The sequence below is a fragment of the Rhynchophorus ferrugineus genome, unplaced genomic scaffold (genome assembly GCF_030347505.1).
Source record: "Rhynchophorus ferrugineus isolate W39M unplaced genomic scaffold, kcgeb_rfMv2 rfM5, whole genome shotgun sequence".
Taxonomy (NCBI): Eukaryota; Metazoa; Arthropoda; class Insecta; order Coleoptera; family Curculionidae; genus Rhynchophorus; species Rhynchophorus ferrugineus.
In genome coordinates this window covers 5059814-5076501 of record NW_027472584.1, presented here as the reverse complement: position 1 = coordinate 5076501, position 16688 = coordinate 5059814, and the positions used below count along the sequence as shown (strand labels likewise).

At 30.6% G+C, this 16688-nt stretch overlaps 2 protein-coding genes and 1 long non-coding RNA gene across 3 annotated transcripts; 2 read left to right on the top strand and 1 right to left on the bottom strand.

Annotated features, from left to right (window-relative positions):
* Positions 1-4095: 4095 nt before the first annotated feature.
* Positions 4096-5149, top strand: LOC143197575 (non-structural maintenance of chromosomes element 3 homolog). The gene is made up of 4 exons (XM_076406114.1): positions 4096-4354; positions 4412-4628; positions 4686-4900; positions 4955-5149. The coding sequence occupies exons 1-4, from the start codon at positions 4121-4123 to the stop codon at positions 5063-5065; spliced, it is 777 nt and encodes a 258-aa protein (XP_076262229.1). The 5' UTR covers positions 4096-4120; the 3' UTR covers positions 5066-5149.
* A 7252-nt stretch (positions 5150-12401) lies between these two features.
* Positions 12402-13454, top strand: LOC143197574 (non-structural maintenance of chromosomes element 3 homolog). The gene is made up of 4 exons (XM_076406113.1): positions 12402-12666; positions 12724-12939; positions 12997-13211; positions 13266-13454. Exons 2-4 carry the CDS (start codon positions 12792-12794, stop codon positions 13374-13376), a joined length of 474 nt encoding a protein of 157 aa, XP_076262228.1. The 5' UTR covers positions 12402-12666; positions 12724-12791; the 3' UTR covers positions 13377-13454.
* A 2604-nt stretch (positions 13455-16058) lies between these two features.
* Positions 16059-16688, bottom strand: LOC143197348 (uncharacterized). The gene is made up of 3 exons (XR_013005987.1): positions 16446-16688; positions 16267-16391; positions 16059-16209 (listed from the first exon to the last, which is right to left on the bottom strand). It is a non-coding gene; the product is annotated as an uncharacterized LOC143197348 (long non-coding RNA).

The following is a 16688-nucleotide window of genomic DNA, read 5'->3' as shown; positions in this document are numbered from 1 at the left end:
AAAATATCATTAATTATAGAGTATTGTACAGACATCCCTACCTTTAATGCTAAATTGTTTAGTAAAGCTACAGGTGTTTCTTCAGGTTCTTTTCACTCTTTTTGATCTTCAAAGAATGATGTTGATATTCTGTATTTTTCAGAGCCCTCTGTGCAGCTTTCCTTTGAGCATTCTTCAAGCTTTTACCATCCACTGCTTAATTTTCATTTCCTAAATAGAAAGCGATGGTAAAACCTGTATTGTGAGGTCAATGAAATTTTTGATATATAATTGCATCTAATAATTTCACATTAATATACCTCTTCGTTAATTAATTCATATGAAAATGTAATATCATTACATTCAGCAATTCGTGACTAGAACTTAATGAGGATTTGTCTTCTGCTGGTTCACTAGTCAAACCTAAAACTCGGTTTGTTTCTGGCACAGAGGGATTATTTTTCCACGTTTCCGAATAAAGATACCACGATGAGGTATCTATTATTCTTCAAAGTTAAAAGCGTCCCAGATATAGATCCTTTTATACCAGTGAATTAACTATAAACATTGCTATTTACCAACAATAGAGTCCCTGTCGCCAAAAATATTTTTATATCATTTAATAACAATCCATAACTTAAGCTTAACAAGGAAAATAATAGTAGTATACAATTAAAGCAAATCATACTCAAATAATATAAAGAGAAAACATATATAACCGGGGAAACACACTAGAACTAACCTTAACATAATAATATAGAGCTGTAGGGGGTAAAAAAAATTTCGATATTCTTGATAAAAACTATCGATATTATTAGTAAAAATATAGATAATTTTGGCTAATCTATTGATTTGGTTTATATTGGTTTATTTTTTTTAATACCGTAGTTATTGCACTAAAGATTTCGGTATTTTTTTTCCTCCCATATATTGATTTTTTAAAATTATTTTCTATCGATATGTTTTCTGGCCGCGGACATATTTAAAAATATCAATTAACATATTAAAATACAATAAAATATTTGTGGGGTATTATTCCATTTCATAGAAAAATTCCATTCTTTTTTACAGATCCACAGAACATTCAAATATAAAAGTAATACTACTTCGTTTAAAATTAAATTATAAATTGCATGTTATTGCATGTAATTATTATAATACTATACAGTAATTTTTTTTTCTTGTCTTTTTTAAAGTTAGTTTATTATTAAGCCTATTGACTGGCGAGTTATTATTAAGCCTATTGACTTAGAAATTATCCCAGAAGACATCCCGTCTTACCCAGCCTGGTTACTGGCGTGACTGGGATCATTTTCCTTGTCGGATTTTGTACTCTTACCTAAGGGCATTCACAAACATCACAAATTTACTTACATGCCCCAGCAGAATTCGAACTCGCGACTATCGCAACAGGGGGACCATCCTGTCGCCTTTACTACTGCGGCAACTAAGCCAGCTATTAAATCGTTTATCATGAAAAAATATTTTATAAAATAAATAAACTTTTTTATAACTATTAATTTGTGATATGTATGGTTGCAGAATGTATGAGCAAATTTAAAAAATTCCCTTATTTCTCATATGATTTATCTACCAAATACTTCATTATAATGAATCAAAAATTATGGATAAATGATCCAGGGTTTTGTAGAAGGGTCGGGGTCAGGATATAATGAGTCAAGTAATAAGGGGTCAAGTTAATGGTAGGTTTTATCAGGATAAACGATATAAATGTGCATGTATTTTGATTTTGTTGATTTGACATTTAGCATGATTTTTTTATTATTGAAATTCACGCCATTTCCTTTAGCTTGTAGGATTGGTTGCATATATCACTTTAATTCTCAACTCCCCACTCTAAACGTTTTTTCCGCTCTATTCTAGGTTTTATTTGAATTAAATATTGGGTTTATTTTGTGTTATGTCAGTTCTATTGCTGCTTTTTAACGTTATTATTCGGTTTCTTTAATAATAACAGAATAACAGTGCATTTAATTTGATTTGTGCTTTTAATGTGAAGATTTATGGTTTTTATATGAAAAAAATCAAAATACCGTGGGGTAAGGTAATGCTCTAAAACTGATTTTGTTTATAATGTATTTTTAATGTGCAGGAATGGTTGATGGTGAACTGAAATCTTGATTCTTGATGTATTGAAACATTTTCGTACCACCGATCAAATCACCTTCAGAGACAGTAGTGTTGTATATTTTAATTGTTATGATAATATTTTACGTATATCAAATTACTAGAAGAAATTAAACTAAAAGTTTTTAATATACGAACAGTTTTTACTTCATTGAATATTCCATATTTATGTTTATTATATAAAAGGGAAGAATAAGAGAATATATATGTATATTTGCTTTTAGGTGCGCTGATTGTTATTCTACAATTTTAAAAATAATCTCACTTATGACGCCTTTGTTATAATGTATAAATTTTAAATGTTTCAATACTTAGGTTTTATTAAATGGAATTTGAAAATGGTTAGTAAGTGTTAGCTCATGATATATTTTGCGTATACTTTAATATGCAGACGTAAATTACTTCAATGATTATTATAAATCAAATATATTTTCGGGCATATATTGAAGATATTTTTAAGACAAATGTTAGTAACATCATTTTTAAATTACTCACTTAACTTTATTATGGGAGAAACATGATTAACTTAAAAAATAGTGGTCGAATCGACTGTTTTTATTCGATAGTTACCAACACTAATTCAATTTTAGTTGGGGCAGTAAGGAAATGCACTTTTTTATTAGAACATAATTAGCGTTGGGAACTATGGCTAATCAGTCGCTAGTTTCGGTTCGACTGATTGTATTACTTTTTACTATCGACTGTTTTTGAGTCGTGTACTTTTAGTTACTATTTTCGGTTCTACTAGTTTCATTCGACTGCTTTTTAACGTTCTGACTCTGTCGTCCTAGGCGCGACCTTGACAAAAATGTATACCGAATTTATGCTTTCCTAGATTTATATATAATATATTTAGTTTTATGATTTTTTTGGTAGTTTGCTTCTAAATAAAAATATATTGTATATTAATATAGCAACACTTTGGAACGACATTTTTCAAGATTGTTAATGTAATAGGGTAAAAAATTAAAATTGTGAATGACAAATAAGTAATAGGTAATATTTCTTTTGATTGACTTTTTGGTGTGTATCTAACACCCTCGGTTTTTGTTAGAAAATATTTCTGTCCGATAATAAATAAAGCATTAATTTTATTTTAAAAAGCTCTAGTAGTTATTGTGCGATCATTTTTAATTCATGGTTATTGTAATACATGTTATATATCACATAGTAATACATGTTTAGTTTAAGTTGTATTGTATTGTTTATATTTATTTAGTATATTGTTTAAAAATAGCAATTCATCTCAGAACATTCAAATATAAAAGTAACTCCACTTCCTTTAAAATGTAAGTATTATAGATATATTAATAGTATTCAGTAATGTTTTTCTTTTTCTTTTTTAAAGTTAGTACGTGAAGGAATACGTACATCTCCGTCTCGCGTATACTAAGGTTGTAAAATATAAGCAAATATTAAATTAATTGCTCCAAGCAATTATATCCGTCCTTTCCTCTCTTACAATTTATATAGGAAAGGGATCGAACATACTCGTCTGACATTAAGAATTAAAATAAAAAGCCAAGCCGTGCATTAGATTTTGCATATTTTGTAGTGGTTAGTAGGCATGTTGGCCACAAAAAATATCGATATGTCGAAGGAAAAAATATCCATATTTTTTGCAATAAGTATAAGATATATCGATATTTTACAAAAAAATGTATGTATATTTTTAATTGAAAATAAACATAGTCAAATATTAGCCTAAAAAATATTTTTTTCTAAAACTCTTAAGGAATAACGGTATTTTTGATAAACCATTAAAATTAAGTACCAGAATTCACTAAATGTTTAAAAGTAAGTTCCGATTTGAAAGTTTTTTTTAATTGTACTTAATCTTCTGAAATTATATCATCTAAAAATTTCGATATATCGACAAAAAAATATCGATATTTTTTCTGCATCCCTAGCGGCTAGTTATTTAAATTTTTGTGTTGATAGTGCTGTATGGAGATAGCTGATACACGATTTTAAAGTTCTTCAAGTCGTAAAAATGTCGAAGAAGCGAAGATCAGTTAGCGGGTCTCAAAAAACCAAATCACAGACTGATCCAGACGTACCGGATCAAAATACAGAAAATATAATCAATGATGTAGTCAGGTACATTATTCTTAAAGCTGACGAAAATTCATTTTATACCAGATCCGAATTAAATCAAAATGTAATTCACAAAAAGGGCCAATGCGTGGATAGTGTTATACAACAAGCAATTAAGGTTCTGGAAAATGTTGGTATTATTATTGTTATATGGATGTTGTTGATATTGTTTTGCATACATTTTTAGGTATATGGTTACACACTTACTGAATATGATGATGTAAAAATGAAAAAAAAAAATTATTTTTTAATTAGTATGTTGCCTTCTGTAAATTATTCCGATGAAGAGGAAGAATGTGTTTCTAGTTATGAAACTGGTTCAAATGTACCAAATGCTGCTCACAAGATACTGACTCTATTAATTTTATCCCATATATTTATGACAAACGCGCCAGTATCAGACAGTGAGCTCTACGATACCATTCCTTTATTGTTTTTATATTGTTGATTTATTATTTCAGAATCCCTTTATAGTTTCCTGAAGTCCTTGGATATTGATGTAGAAGTTGAGCATCCATTTTTCGGTAAAGTCAAAGAATATATAAGAGAAACCTTGATAAAGAATTATTACCTTCACTGTGAGTTTGATGAGAAAACGAAAATACAAACTTTCCAATGGGGGATTCGAGCTGAAATTGAAATCTCAAAGATGAAGGTTTTACAGTTCGTGTGTGAGGTAACAATTTCAGTTGACTTATAAGCACATTGTCAGGTTATTATTGATTTACAGATGTATGGAAATAAGCAACCAAAAGACTGGCCAGAACATTACAGAGCGGCCGAGAATCAGTTCAAAGAAAGAGAAGAGCTAAAGGAAGAAACAAGGGATGAATCAAGCTAGTCACCGATACTGGTAGAACTACAATATAAAGTTTATTTGTATACAAAAATTGTATCTTCTTAACTAATACAATATAAATAAAAAGATATAGGAAAATGTTAAATCTCATTGGTCCTTACATTGCGTTGTAAGCTGGGCCGCGACCTCCTTCTGGGACCACCCAGTTATTCTGGCTGGGGTCCTTGATGTTGCACGTCTTACGGTGGATGGCCCTCTCCAGAATCGAGTGGCACAAACTCATACACACCAGCGGGACAATAACAATCTTCGAGTCCGTCGAAGATGCCTAAGTTTCGTTTGACAGGATTTTGCGAGTTTAAAGTGTTGCATAACATAATTTGTGTTATACACTATATGTACGCTTTTAGTTGACTTTAAAAGATTCCAGTTGTGTTTTGATGACATTTGGGTGATTATTTTATGAACTTTTAAACAATTCATTAATAAAAAAAACTTATTTTTGTGTAATGCTCTAATTTTTCATTAGGTACAATCCTTTTAACTAACTTTCGGCAAGGTAATAAAACCCGTGGCAAAGACTACTAAGCATCCTCCAGGAAAAGTGAGATTGGGGATACTGTGAAAACTGCCGGTGCCCTGGTGAGATCCTATTGCCGTCTTCGAAGTGATGCTTTATGAACGGATGGTGTTTGAACCTGCGAAGAAACGAACATTACCGCATTACCGATCTTTGGATATTCAGTACTTTTGGAATTCCTTGTACGGGCTCAGGTACAGATTGATGTAATCCAAACCCGACAGCGATCAGGGATACCTCGTCGTTAAATGATACAGAAAGGATCCTCCGTAGGTGTTCTTATCCAAGGGCCAGCCGATGGTGTGCTCCGCGCACCCGGTTTATGTTTGAATCATTCGTCGCGATATCTTTAACGCTCCCGTCATCGTTGTACAGGACTTCGGAAGGTGCATAACCCGGGCCCACGGCCTCAGCTTGCTCTTCCAACCACCGAATAACGTGTCCCAGCGGGACGATATAGTTCCCGTGATTAAACATCGGAGTTCCTGACGAAATATCATTTATTCAATATATAAATCGACAGACAGACAGGTAAAATAATAAAAATGATATCAATAAAATAATTGGTTATATAATGTTTCATTCATAATAATATATATTGTACAATTTTCTTAATATGTCACTCAAATTATCAATATTAATCTACGGGATAACGATGTCTTCTTTTCTTACTTAAAAGGTAGTTGTTAAAAATAGAACCTTTTTTATTTATTATTATAGCAATAATATAGAATAAATTATGTTTTAATGAAAAAAGAGCTGAATCATAGTGCATTTTATATTAAAATTACCTTTCCATCTTGGATCTTCTTCTCTTGGATGAATGAAATATAGTGTGTTATCTTAGAAAATTGATCCGAATATATTCCTATTTAACCCAACTGCTGGACTAGAAAATATGATTAGTTATATTTAAGAGTTCAAAGGTTACTTCACAATATACTATAAATAAAATAAAGCTCCAGACAATAATTGTATCATTACATATAATCATTTTAAGCTATAAAATTTAAAATATCTTATAAAATTTATTTTCGACAAATTAATTAAATATTCCGAATTAAAATGAAATTTTAGATATTTTCAACGAATTCCCTAAATGCAAACTCATTTTCTTTTATTTTAACAGGGAATTGTATAATTAAAGGTAACAGAAATACCTTACTCAAAAAATCAAAGTCCAACTCAGAGGTTCAAACAAAATATATCAAAATAAACTGAGCTCAGAGCAATTTTTATTTATTAACCTTTGCCAACAAAGTAACTTATATCTATAAATGTAATTTTGTGAAAATCGGTCTTATAACATAAATATAATACTAAATAACACATAAAGTCACAGTTCAGAATCCTTTTTCTCATCTTCTATGTTGATTGTCTCCTATATATCAATCTTGGAATAATTCTATGTCCAAAATATTACTACAATATTAAATAAGTGTATTTTCATCTGTAATAAGATTGTGGGAAAATAAAAATGATACGGCAAGACCGATTGTTTAGAAACAGACATTTGACAAGATTGTAGAAATTTGTTTTTTGGGTTGCCGAGCGAATTTAAACCAAATAAAATTACCTGACATCTGTGGAATTTTCGAAAAATTTATCTAGTAATCCTAGTTAAAAGAGCACATTCAATCCATATTTAGCTACTAGGTCACGAGAATTTTTGATATTTACGCCTTCACTCAAGCACATCTAAATAATAATGTAAGGAAAAAGGCTTTAAAAAACTCTGTATCAATAATTTCTTACAAAAGCTTATATTGTTCCCAATCATAAGACTGCGTAGTGTTGTTCATTCTCAAGGAACTCAGTATATTGTACTTCTAAGTTTAAAAGGTGACCTAATTTTAAGATTTGTTGGAATTGGCATCATCCTGAAAATAGACTATAAAAATACACTTGATATCATAAAAACTAATTTAAATTACCTCTGACATGCCTTGTACTTTACCAATAAGACCGTTGTCAAAATCTACCACATTGTCAAACATTCTATCAATCATATCGAAAATAGTCTACAATTTTGTTTTCCTATTTTTATTTTTGGACTTCGTTGGTTGCTGGAGAGGAGTTTTAGAGTTTTCTTGCTGTTTGTGTGTTTACCCTTCAATCTCAGGAATATTCACTAAACCAGGTAACATTTTCAGAAGCGATCCTTTTTCGATCTTCCTGATCCAGCGACTTCTAAATCATCAACCGTGCATTTTGTTGTAAATGATTTCTTATGGGCTGGCCCAGACTATCTCCAAGTTAACCTCCAAATTACGTTTTTGAGCAGCTTCATACACAATAAAAATGGGTAATTTTATCATTTGATTTTGTTCTTTGCAATTACCTGAAATAAAGGTAAGTTATCTAATCATCATTTTCTATAATAAATTGTCTACTCATTGCTTCAAATGAGAACTCCTCCTTGTTTTGTTAATATAATTTAGAGCTTGCAATGCAGCTTCATTACGAGCATTTTTTATCGTTTGCGCCTCTCCATAAAATTTGACGTCGTTGACGTTAAAATGGACTTTGAAAGGTCCCTTCGTGTCAGAATCATTTCTTCTAACATGAAGAGTATCATTAAAATGAACCGTGTCATTCAGTTTATGCAAATAAGATTTTTTCTCTGAAATGTCTGGTGATGCAGTCTTGCCTTCTATTTGTTCCTAAAAGGCACCTTATGAATATGAATATGAATATGAATTGAATAAATATTGAATACCAAAATATCATTAATTATAGAGTATTGTACAGACATCCCTACCTTTAATGCTAAATTGTTTAGTAAAGCTACAGGTGTTTCTTCAGGTTCTTTTCACTCTTTTTGATCTTCAAAGAATGATGTTGATATTCTGTATTTTTCAGAGCCCTCTGTGCAGCTTTCCTTTGAGCATTCTTCAAGCTTTTACCATCCACTGCTTAATTTTCATTTCCTAAATAGAAAGCAATGGTAAAAACTGTATTGTGAGGTCAATGAAATTTTTGATATATAATTGCATCTAATAATTTCACATTAATATACCTCTTCGTTAATTAATTCATATGAAAATGTAATATCATTACATTCAGCAATTCGTGACTAGAACTTAATGAGGATTTGTCTTCTGCTGGTTCACTAGTCAAACCTAAAACTCGGTTTGTTTCTGGCACAGAGGGATTATTTTTCCACGTTTCCGAATAAAGATACCACGATGAGGTATCTATTATTCTTCAAAGTTAAAAGCGTCCCAGATATAGATCCTTTTATACCAGTGAATTAACTATAAACATTGCTATTTACCAACAATAGAGTCCCTGTCGCCAAAAATATTTTTATATCATTTAATAACAATCCATAACTTAAGCTTAACAAGGAAAATAATAGTAGTATACAATTAAAGCAAATCATACTCAAATAATATAAAGAGAAAACATATATAACCGGGGAAACACACTAGAACTAACCTTAACATAATAATATAGAGCTGTAGGGGGTAAAAAAAATTTCGATATTCTTGATAAAAACTATCGATATTATTAGTAAAAATATAGATAATTTTGGCTAATCTATTGATTTGGTTTATATTGGTTTATTTTTTTTAATACCGTAGTTATTGCACTAAAGATTTCGGTATTTTTTTTCCTCCCATATATTGATTTTTTAAAATTATTTTCTATCGATATGTTTTCTGGCCGCGGACATATTTAAAAATATCAATTAACATATTAAAATACAATAAAATATTTGTGGGGTATTATTCCATTTCATAGAAAAATTCCATTCTTTTTTACAGATCCACAGAACATTCAAATATAAAAGTAATACTACTTCGTTTAAAATTAAATTATAAATTGCATGTTATTGCATGTAATTATTATAATACTATACAGTAATTTTTTTTTCTTGTCTTTTTTAAAGTTAGTTTATTATTAAGCCTATTGACTGGCGAGTTATTATTAAGCCTATTGACTTAGAAATTATCCCAGAAGACATCCCGTCTTACCCAGCCTGGTTACTGGCGTGACTGGGATCATTTTCCTTGTCGGATTTTGTACTCTTACCTAAGGGCATTCACAAACATCACAAATTTACTTACATGCCCCAGCAGAATTCGAACTCGCGACTATCGCAACAGGGGGACCATCCTGTCGCCTTTACTACTGCGGCAACTAAGCCAGCTATTAAATCGTTTATCATGAAAAAATATTTTATAAAATAAATAAACTTTTTTATAACTATTAATTTGTGATATGTATGGTTGCAGAATGTATGAGCAAATTTAAAAAATTCCCTTATTTCTCATATGATTTATCTACCAAATACTTAATTATAATGAATCAAAAATTATGGATAAATGATACAGGGTTTTGTAGAAGGGTCGGGGTCAGGATATAATGAGTCAAGTAATAAGGGGTCAAGTTAATGGTAGGTTTTATCAGGATAAACGATATAAATGTGCATGTATTTTGATTTTGTTGATTTGACATTTAGCATGATTTTTTTATTATTGAAATTCACGCCATTTCCTTTAGCTTGTAGGATTGGTTGCATATATCACTTTAATTCTCAACTCCCCACTCTAAACGTTTTTTCCGCTCTATTCTAGGTTTTATTTGAATTAAATATTGGGTTTATTTTGTGTTATGTCAGTTCTATTGCTGCTTTTTAACGTTATTATTCGGTTTCTTTAATAATAACAGGATAACAGTGCATTTAATTTGATTTGTGCTTTTAATGTGAAGATTTATGGTTTTTATATGAAAAAAATCAAAATACCGTGGGGTAAGGTAATGCTCTAAAACTGATTTTGTTTATAATGTATTTTTAATGTGCAGAAATGGTTGATGGTGAACTGAAATCTTGATTCTTGATGTATTGAAACATTTTCGTACCACCGATCAAATCACCTTCAGAGACAGTAGTGTTGTATATTTTAATTGTTATGATAATATTTTACGTATATCAAATTACTAGAAGAAATTAAACTAAAAGTTTTTAATATACGAACAGTTTTTACTTCATTGAATATTCCATATTTATGTTTATTATATAAAAGGGAAGAATAAGAATATATATGTATATTTGCTTTTAGGTGCGCTGATTGTTATTCTACAATTTTAAAAATAATCTCACTTATGACGCCTTTGTTATAATGTATAAATTTTAAATTTTTCAATACTTAGGTTTTATTAAATGGAATTTGAAAATGGTTAGTAAGTGTTAGCTCATGATATATTTTGCGTATACTTTAATATGCAGACGTAAATTACTTCAATGATTATTATAAATCAAATATATTTTCGGGCATATATTGAAGATATTTTTAAGACAAATGTTAGTAACATCATTTTTAAATTACTCACTTAACTTTATTATGGGAGAAACATGATTAACTTAAAAAATAGTGGTCGAATCGACTGTTTTTATTCGATAGTTACCAACACTAATTCAATTTTAGTTGGGGCAGTAAGGAAATGCACTTTTTTATTAGAACATAATTAGCGTTGGGAACTATGGCTAATCAGTCGCTAGTTTCGGTTCGACTGATTGTATTACTTTTTACTATCGATTGTTTTTGAGTCGTGTACTTTTAGTTACTATTTTCGGTTCTACTAGTTTCATTCGACTGCTTTTTAACGTTCTGACTCTGTCGTCCTAGGCGCGACCTTGACAAAAATGTATACCGAATTTATGCTTTCCTAGATTTATATATAATATATTTAGTTTTATGATTTTTTTGGTAGTTTGCTTCTAAATAAAAATATATTGTATATTAATATAGCAACACTTTGGAACGATATTTTTCAAGATTGTTAATGTAATAGGGTAAAAAATTAAAATTGTGAATGACAAATAAGTAATAGGTAATATTTCTTTTGATTGACTTTTTGGTGTGTATCTAACACCCTCGGTTTTTGTTAGAAAATATTTCTGTCCGATAATAAATAAAGCATTAATTTTATTTTAAAAAGCTCTAGTAGTTATTGTGCGATCATTTTTAATTCATGGTTATTGTAATACATGTTATATATCACATAGTAATACATGTTTAGTTTAAGTTGTATTGTATTGTTTATATTTATTTAGTATATTGTTTAAAAATAGCAATTCATCTCAGAACATTCAAATATAAAAGTAACTCCACTTCCTTTAAAATGTAAGTATTATAGATATATTAATAGTATTCAGTAATGTTTTTCTTTTTCTTTTTTAAAGTTAGTACGTGAAGGAATACGTCTCGCGTATACTAAGGTTGTAAAATATAAGCAAATATTAAATTAATTGCTCCAAGCAATTATATCCGTCCTTTCCTCTCTTACAATTTATATAGGAAAGGGATCGAACATACTCGTCTGACATTAAGAATTAAAATAAAAAGCCAAGCCGTGCATTAGATTTTGCATATTTTGTAGTGGTTAGTAGGCATGTTGGCCACAAAAAATATCGATATGTCGAAGGAAAAAATATATATATTTTTTGCAATAAGTATAAGATATATCGATATTTTACAAAAAAATGTATGTATATTTTTAATTGAAAATAAACGTAGTCAAATATTAGCCTAAAAAATATTTTTTTCTAAAACTCTTAAGGAATAACGGTATTTTTGATAAACCATTAAAATTAAGTACCAGAATTCACTAAACGTTTAAAAGTAAGTTCCGATTTGAAAGTTTTTTTTAATTGTACTTAATCTTCTGAAATTATATCATCTAAAAAATATCGATATATCGACAAAAAAATATCGATATTTTTTCTGCATCCCTAGCGGCTAGTTATTTAAATTTTTGTGTTGATAGTGCTGTATGGAGATAGCTGATACACGATTTTAAAGTTCTTCAAGTCGTAAAAATGTCGAAGAAGCGAAGATCAGTTAGCGGGTCTCAAAAAACCAAATCACAGACTGATCCAGACGTACCGGATCAAAATACAGAAAATATAATCAATGATGTAGTCAGGTACATTATTCTTAAAGCTGACGAAAATTCATTTTATACCAGATCCGAATTAAATCAAAATGTAATTCACAAAAAGGGCCAATGCGTGGATAGTGTTATACAACAAGCAATTAAGGTTCTGGAAAATGTTGGTATTATTATTGTTATATGGATGTTGTTGATATTGTTTTGCATACATTTTTAGGTATATGGTTACACACTTACTGAATATGATGATGTAAAAATGAAAAAAAAATTTATTTTTTAATTAGTATGTTGCCTCCTGTAAATTATTCCGATGAAGAGGAAGAATGTGTTTCTAGTTATGAAACTGGTTCAAATGTACCAAATGCTGCTCACAAGATACTGACTCTATTAATTTTATCCCATATATTTATGACAAACGCGCCAGTATCAGACAGTGAGCTCTACGATACCATTCCTTTATTGTTTTTATATTGTTGATTTATTATTTCAGAATCCCTTTATAGTTTCCTGAAGTCCTTGGATATTGATGTAGAAGTTGAGCATCCATTTTTCGGTAAAGTCAAAGAATATATAAGAGAAACCTTGATAAAGAATTATTACCTTCACTGTGAGTTTGATGAGAAAACGAAAATACAAACTTTCCAATGGGGGATTCGAGCTGAAATTGAAATCTCAAAGATGAAGGTTTTACAGTTCGTGTGTGAGGTAACTATTTCAGTTGACTTATAAGCACATTGTCAGGTTATTATTGATTTACAGATGTATGGAAATAAGCAACCAAAAGACTGGCCAGAACATTACAGAGCGGCCGAGAATCAGTTCAAAGAAAGAGAAGAGCTAAAGGAAGAAACAAGGGATGAATCAAGCTAGTCACCGATACTGGTAGAACTACAATATAAAGTTTATTTGTATACAAAAATTGTATCTTCTTAACTAATACAATATAAATAAAAAGATATAGGAAAATGTTAAATCTCATTGGTCCTTACATTGCGTTGTAAGCTGGGCCGCGACCTCCTTCTGGGACCACCCAGTTATTCTGGCTGGGGTCCTTGATGTTGCACGTCTTACGGTGGATGGCCCTCTCCAGAATCGAGTGGCACAAACTCATACACACCAGCGGGACAATAACAATCTTCGAGTCCGTCGAAGATGCCTAAGTTTCGTTTGACAGGATTTTGCGAGTTTAAAGTGTTGCATAACATAATTTGTGTTATACACTATATGTACGCTTTTAGTTGACTTTAAAAGATTCCAGTTGTGTTTTGATGACATTTGGGTGATTATTTTATGAACTTTTAAACAATTCATTAATAAAAAAAACTTATTTTTGTGTAATGCTCTAATTTTTCATTAGGTACAATCCTTTTAACTAACTTTCGGCAAGGTAATAAAACCCGTGGCAAAGCTACTACTAAGCATCCTCCAGGAAAAGTGAGATTGGGGATACTGTGAAAACTGCCGGTGCCCTGGTGAGATCCTATTGCCGTCTTCGAAGTGATGCTTTATGAACGGATGGTGTTTGAACCTGCGAAGAAACGAACATTACCGCATTACCGATCTTTGGATATTCAGTTCTTTTGGAATTCCTTGTACGGGCTCAGGTACAGATTGATGTAATCCAAACCCGACGGCGATCAGGGATACCTCGTCGTTAAATGATACAGAAAGGATCCTCCGTAGGTGTTCTTATCCAAGGGCCAGCCGATGGTGTGCTCCGCGCATCCGGTTTATGTTTGAATCATTCGTCGCGATATCTTTAACGCTCCCGTCATCGTTGTACAGGACTTCGGAAGGTGCATAACCCGGGCCCACTGCCTCAGCTTGCTCTCCCAACCACTGAATAACGTGTCCCAGCGGGACGATATAGTTCCCGTGATTAAACATCGGAGTTCCTGACGAAATATCATTTATTCAATATATAAATCGATTTAAGACAAAGAATCCAACCTGGCAGGGCTGGTACCGGAATCCTACCGGTGCTAGTTAATAGACCGAACTTATCCTCCGTTAGGAGAGTGTTCAGAGGCGCGCCCTTCTCTTTCCAGTCCCATTTATGGGGCCTTCTCGACGATGATTACCTAAAAATCTATGTTCCGTATAGACCACCGATCAAGTGTGCTATGACTTCGATTCCACCGACCCTGATTTTCTTCCCTTCCGCGTCCAACAGTTGTTTGGCTCGTATAGTCGCGCTTATTCCAGTTGCACCATCGCCGACTATCAGAATATCAGTTTACATCTAGAATGTGTAATTTAAGAAAAATTAATCCTTTCAAGGTAAGTAATAATTTTAGCATGACATGTCAGACAGAAATTGTGAAGAATATATATTATAAATTTAAATAGTGTAGATACTTAAAGTGGTAGAAAAAAATAGTGTTTTAAGATGGGCATATATTTTTTCAGACTATTGAAGAAGAATTAACAGACTGTAACAGGAATAAAGCCAAAGCCAAGTCTCTTTGAAACAATTTTTTTGTTTTAATACGGACAAATTCTATGCATATTTATAATCAGACTTATAGACAGACAGGTAAAATAATAAAAATGATATCAATAAAATAATTGGTTATATAATGTTTAATTCATAATAATATATATTGTACAATTTTCTTAATATGTCACTCAAATTACCAATATTAATCTACGGGATAACGATGTCTTCTTTTCTTACTTAAATGGTAGTTGTTAAAAATAGAACCTTTTTTATTTATTATTATAGCAATAATATAGAATAAATTATGCTTTAATGAAAAAACAGCTGAATCATAGTGCATTTTATATTAAAATTACCTTTCCATCTTGGATCTTCTTCTCTTGGATGAATGAAATATAGTGTGTTATCTTAGAAAATTGATCCGAATATATTCCTATTTAACCCAACTGCTGGACTAGAAAATATGATTAGTTATATTTAAGAGTTCAAAGGTTACTTCACAATATACTATAAATAAAATAAAGCTCCAGACAATAATTGTATCATTACATATGATCATTTTAAGCTATAAAATTTAAAATATCTTATAAAATTTATTTTCGACAAATTAATTAAATATTCCGAATTAAAATGAAATTTTAGATATTTTCAACGAATTCCCTAAATGCAAACTCATTTTCTTTTACTTTAACAAGGAATTGTATAATTAAAGGTAACAGAAATACCTTACTCAGAAAATCAAATTCCAACTCAGAGGTTCAAACAAAATATATCAAAATAAACTGAGCTCAGTGCAATTTTTATTTATTAACCTTTGCCAACAAAGTAACTTATATCTATAAATGTAATTTTATGAAAATCGGTCTTATAACATAAATATAATACTAAATAACACATAAAGTCACAGTTCAGAATCCTTTTTCTCATCTTCTATGTTGATTGTCTCCTATATATCAATCTTGGAATAATTCTATGTCCAAAATATTACTACAATATTAAATAAGTGTATTTTCATCTGTAATAAGATTGTGGGAAAATAAAAATGATACGGCAAGACCGATTGTTTAGAAACAGACATTTGACAAGATTGTAGAAATTTGTTTTTTGGGTTGCCGAGCGAATTTAAACCAAATAAAATTACCTGACATCTGTGGATTTTTCGAAAAATTTATCTAGTAATCCTAGTTAATAGACCACATTCAATCCATATTTAGCTACTAGGTCACGAGAATTTTTGATATTTACGCCTTCACCCAGGCACATCTAAATAATAATGTATGGAAAAAGGTTTTAAAAAACTCTGTATCAATAATTACTTACAAAAGCTTATATTGTTCCCAATCAGAAGACTGCGTAGTATTGTTCATTCTCAAGGAACTCAGTATACTGTACTTCTAAGTTTAAAAGGTGACCTAATTTTAAGATTTGTTGGAATTGGCATCATCCTGAAAATAGACTATAAAAATACACTTGATATCATAAAAACTAATTTAAATTACCTCTGACGTGCCTTGTACTTTACCAATAAGACCGTTGTCAAAATCTACCACATTGTCAAACATTCTATCAATCATATCGAAAATAGTCTACAATTTTGTTTTTCTATTTTTATTTTTGGACTTTGTTGGTTGCTGGAGAGGAGTTTTAGAGTTTTCTTGCTGTTTGTGTGTTTACCCTTCAATCTCAGGAATATTCACTAAACCAGGTAACATTTTCAGAAGCGATCCTTTTTCGATCTTCCT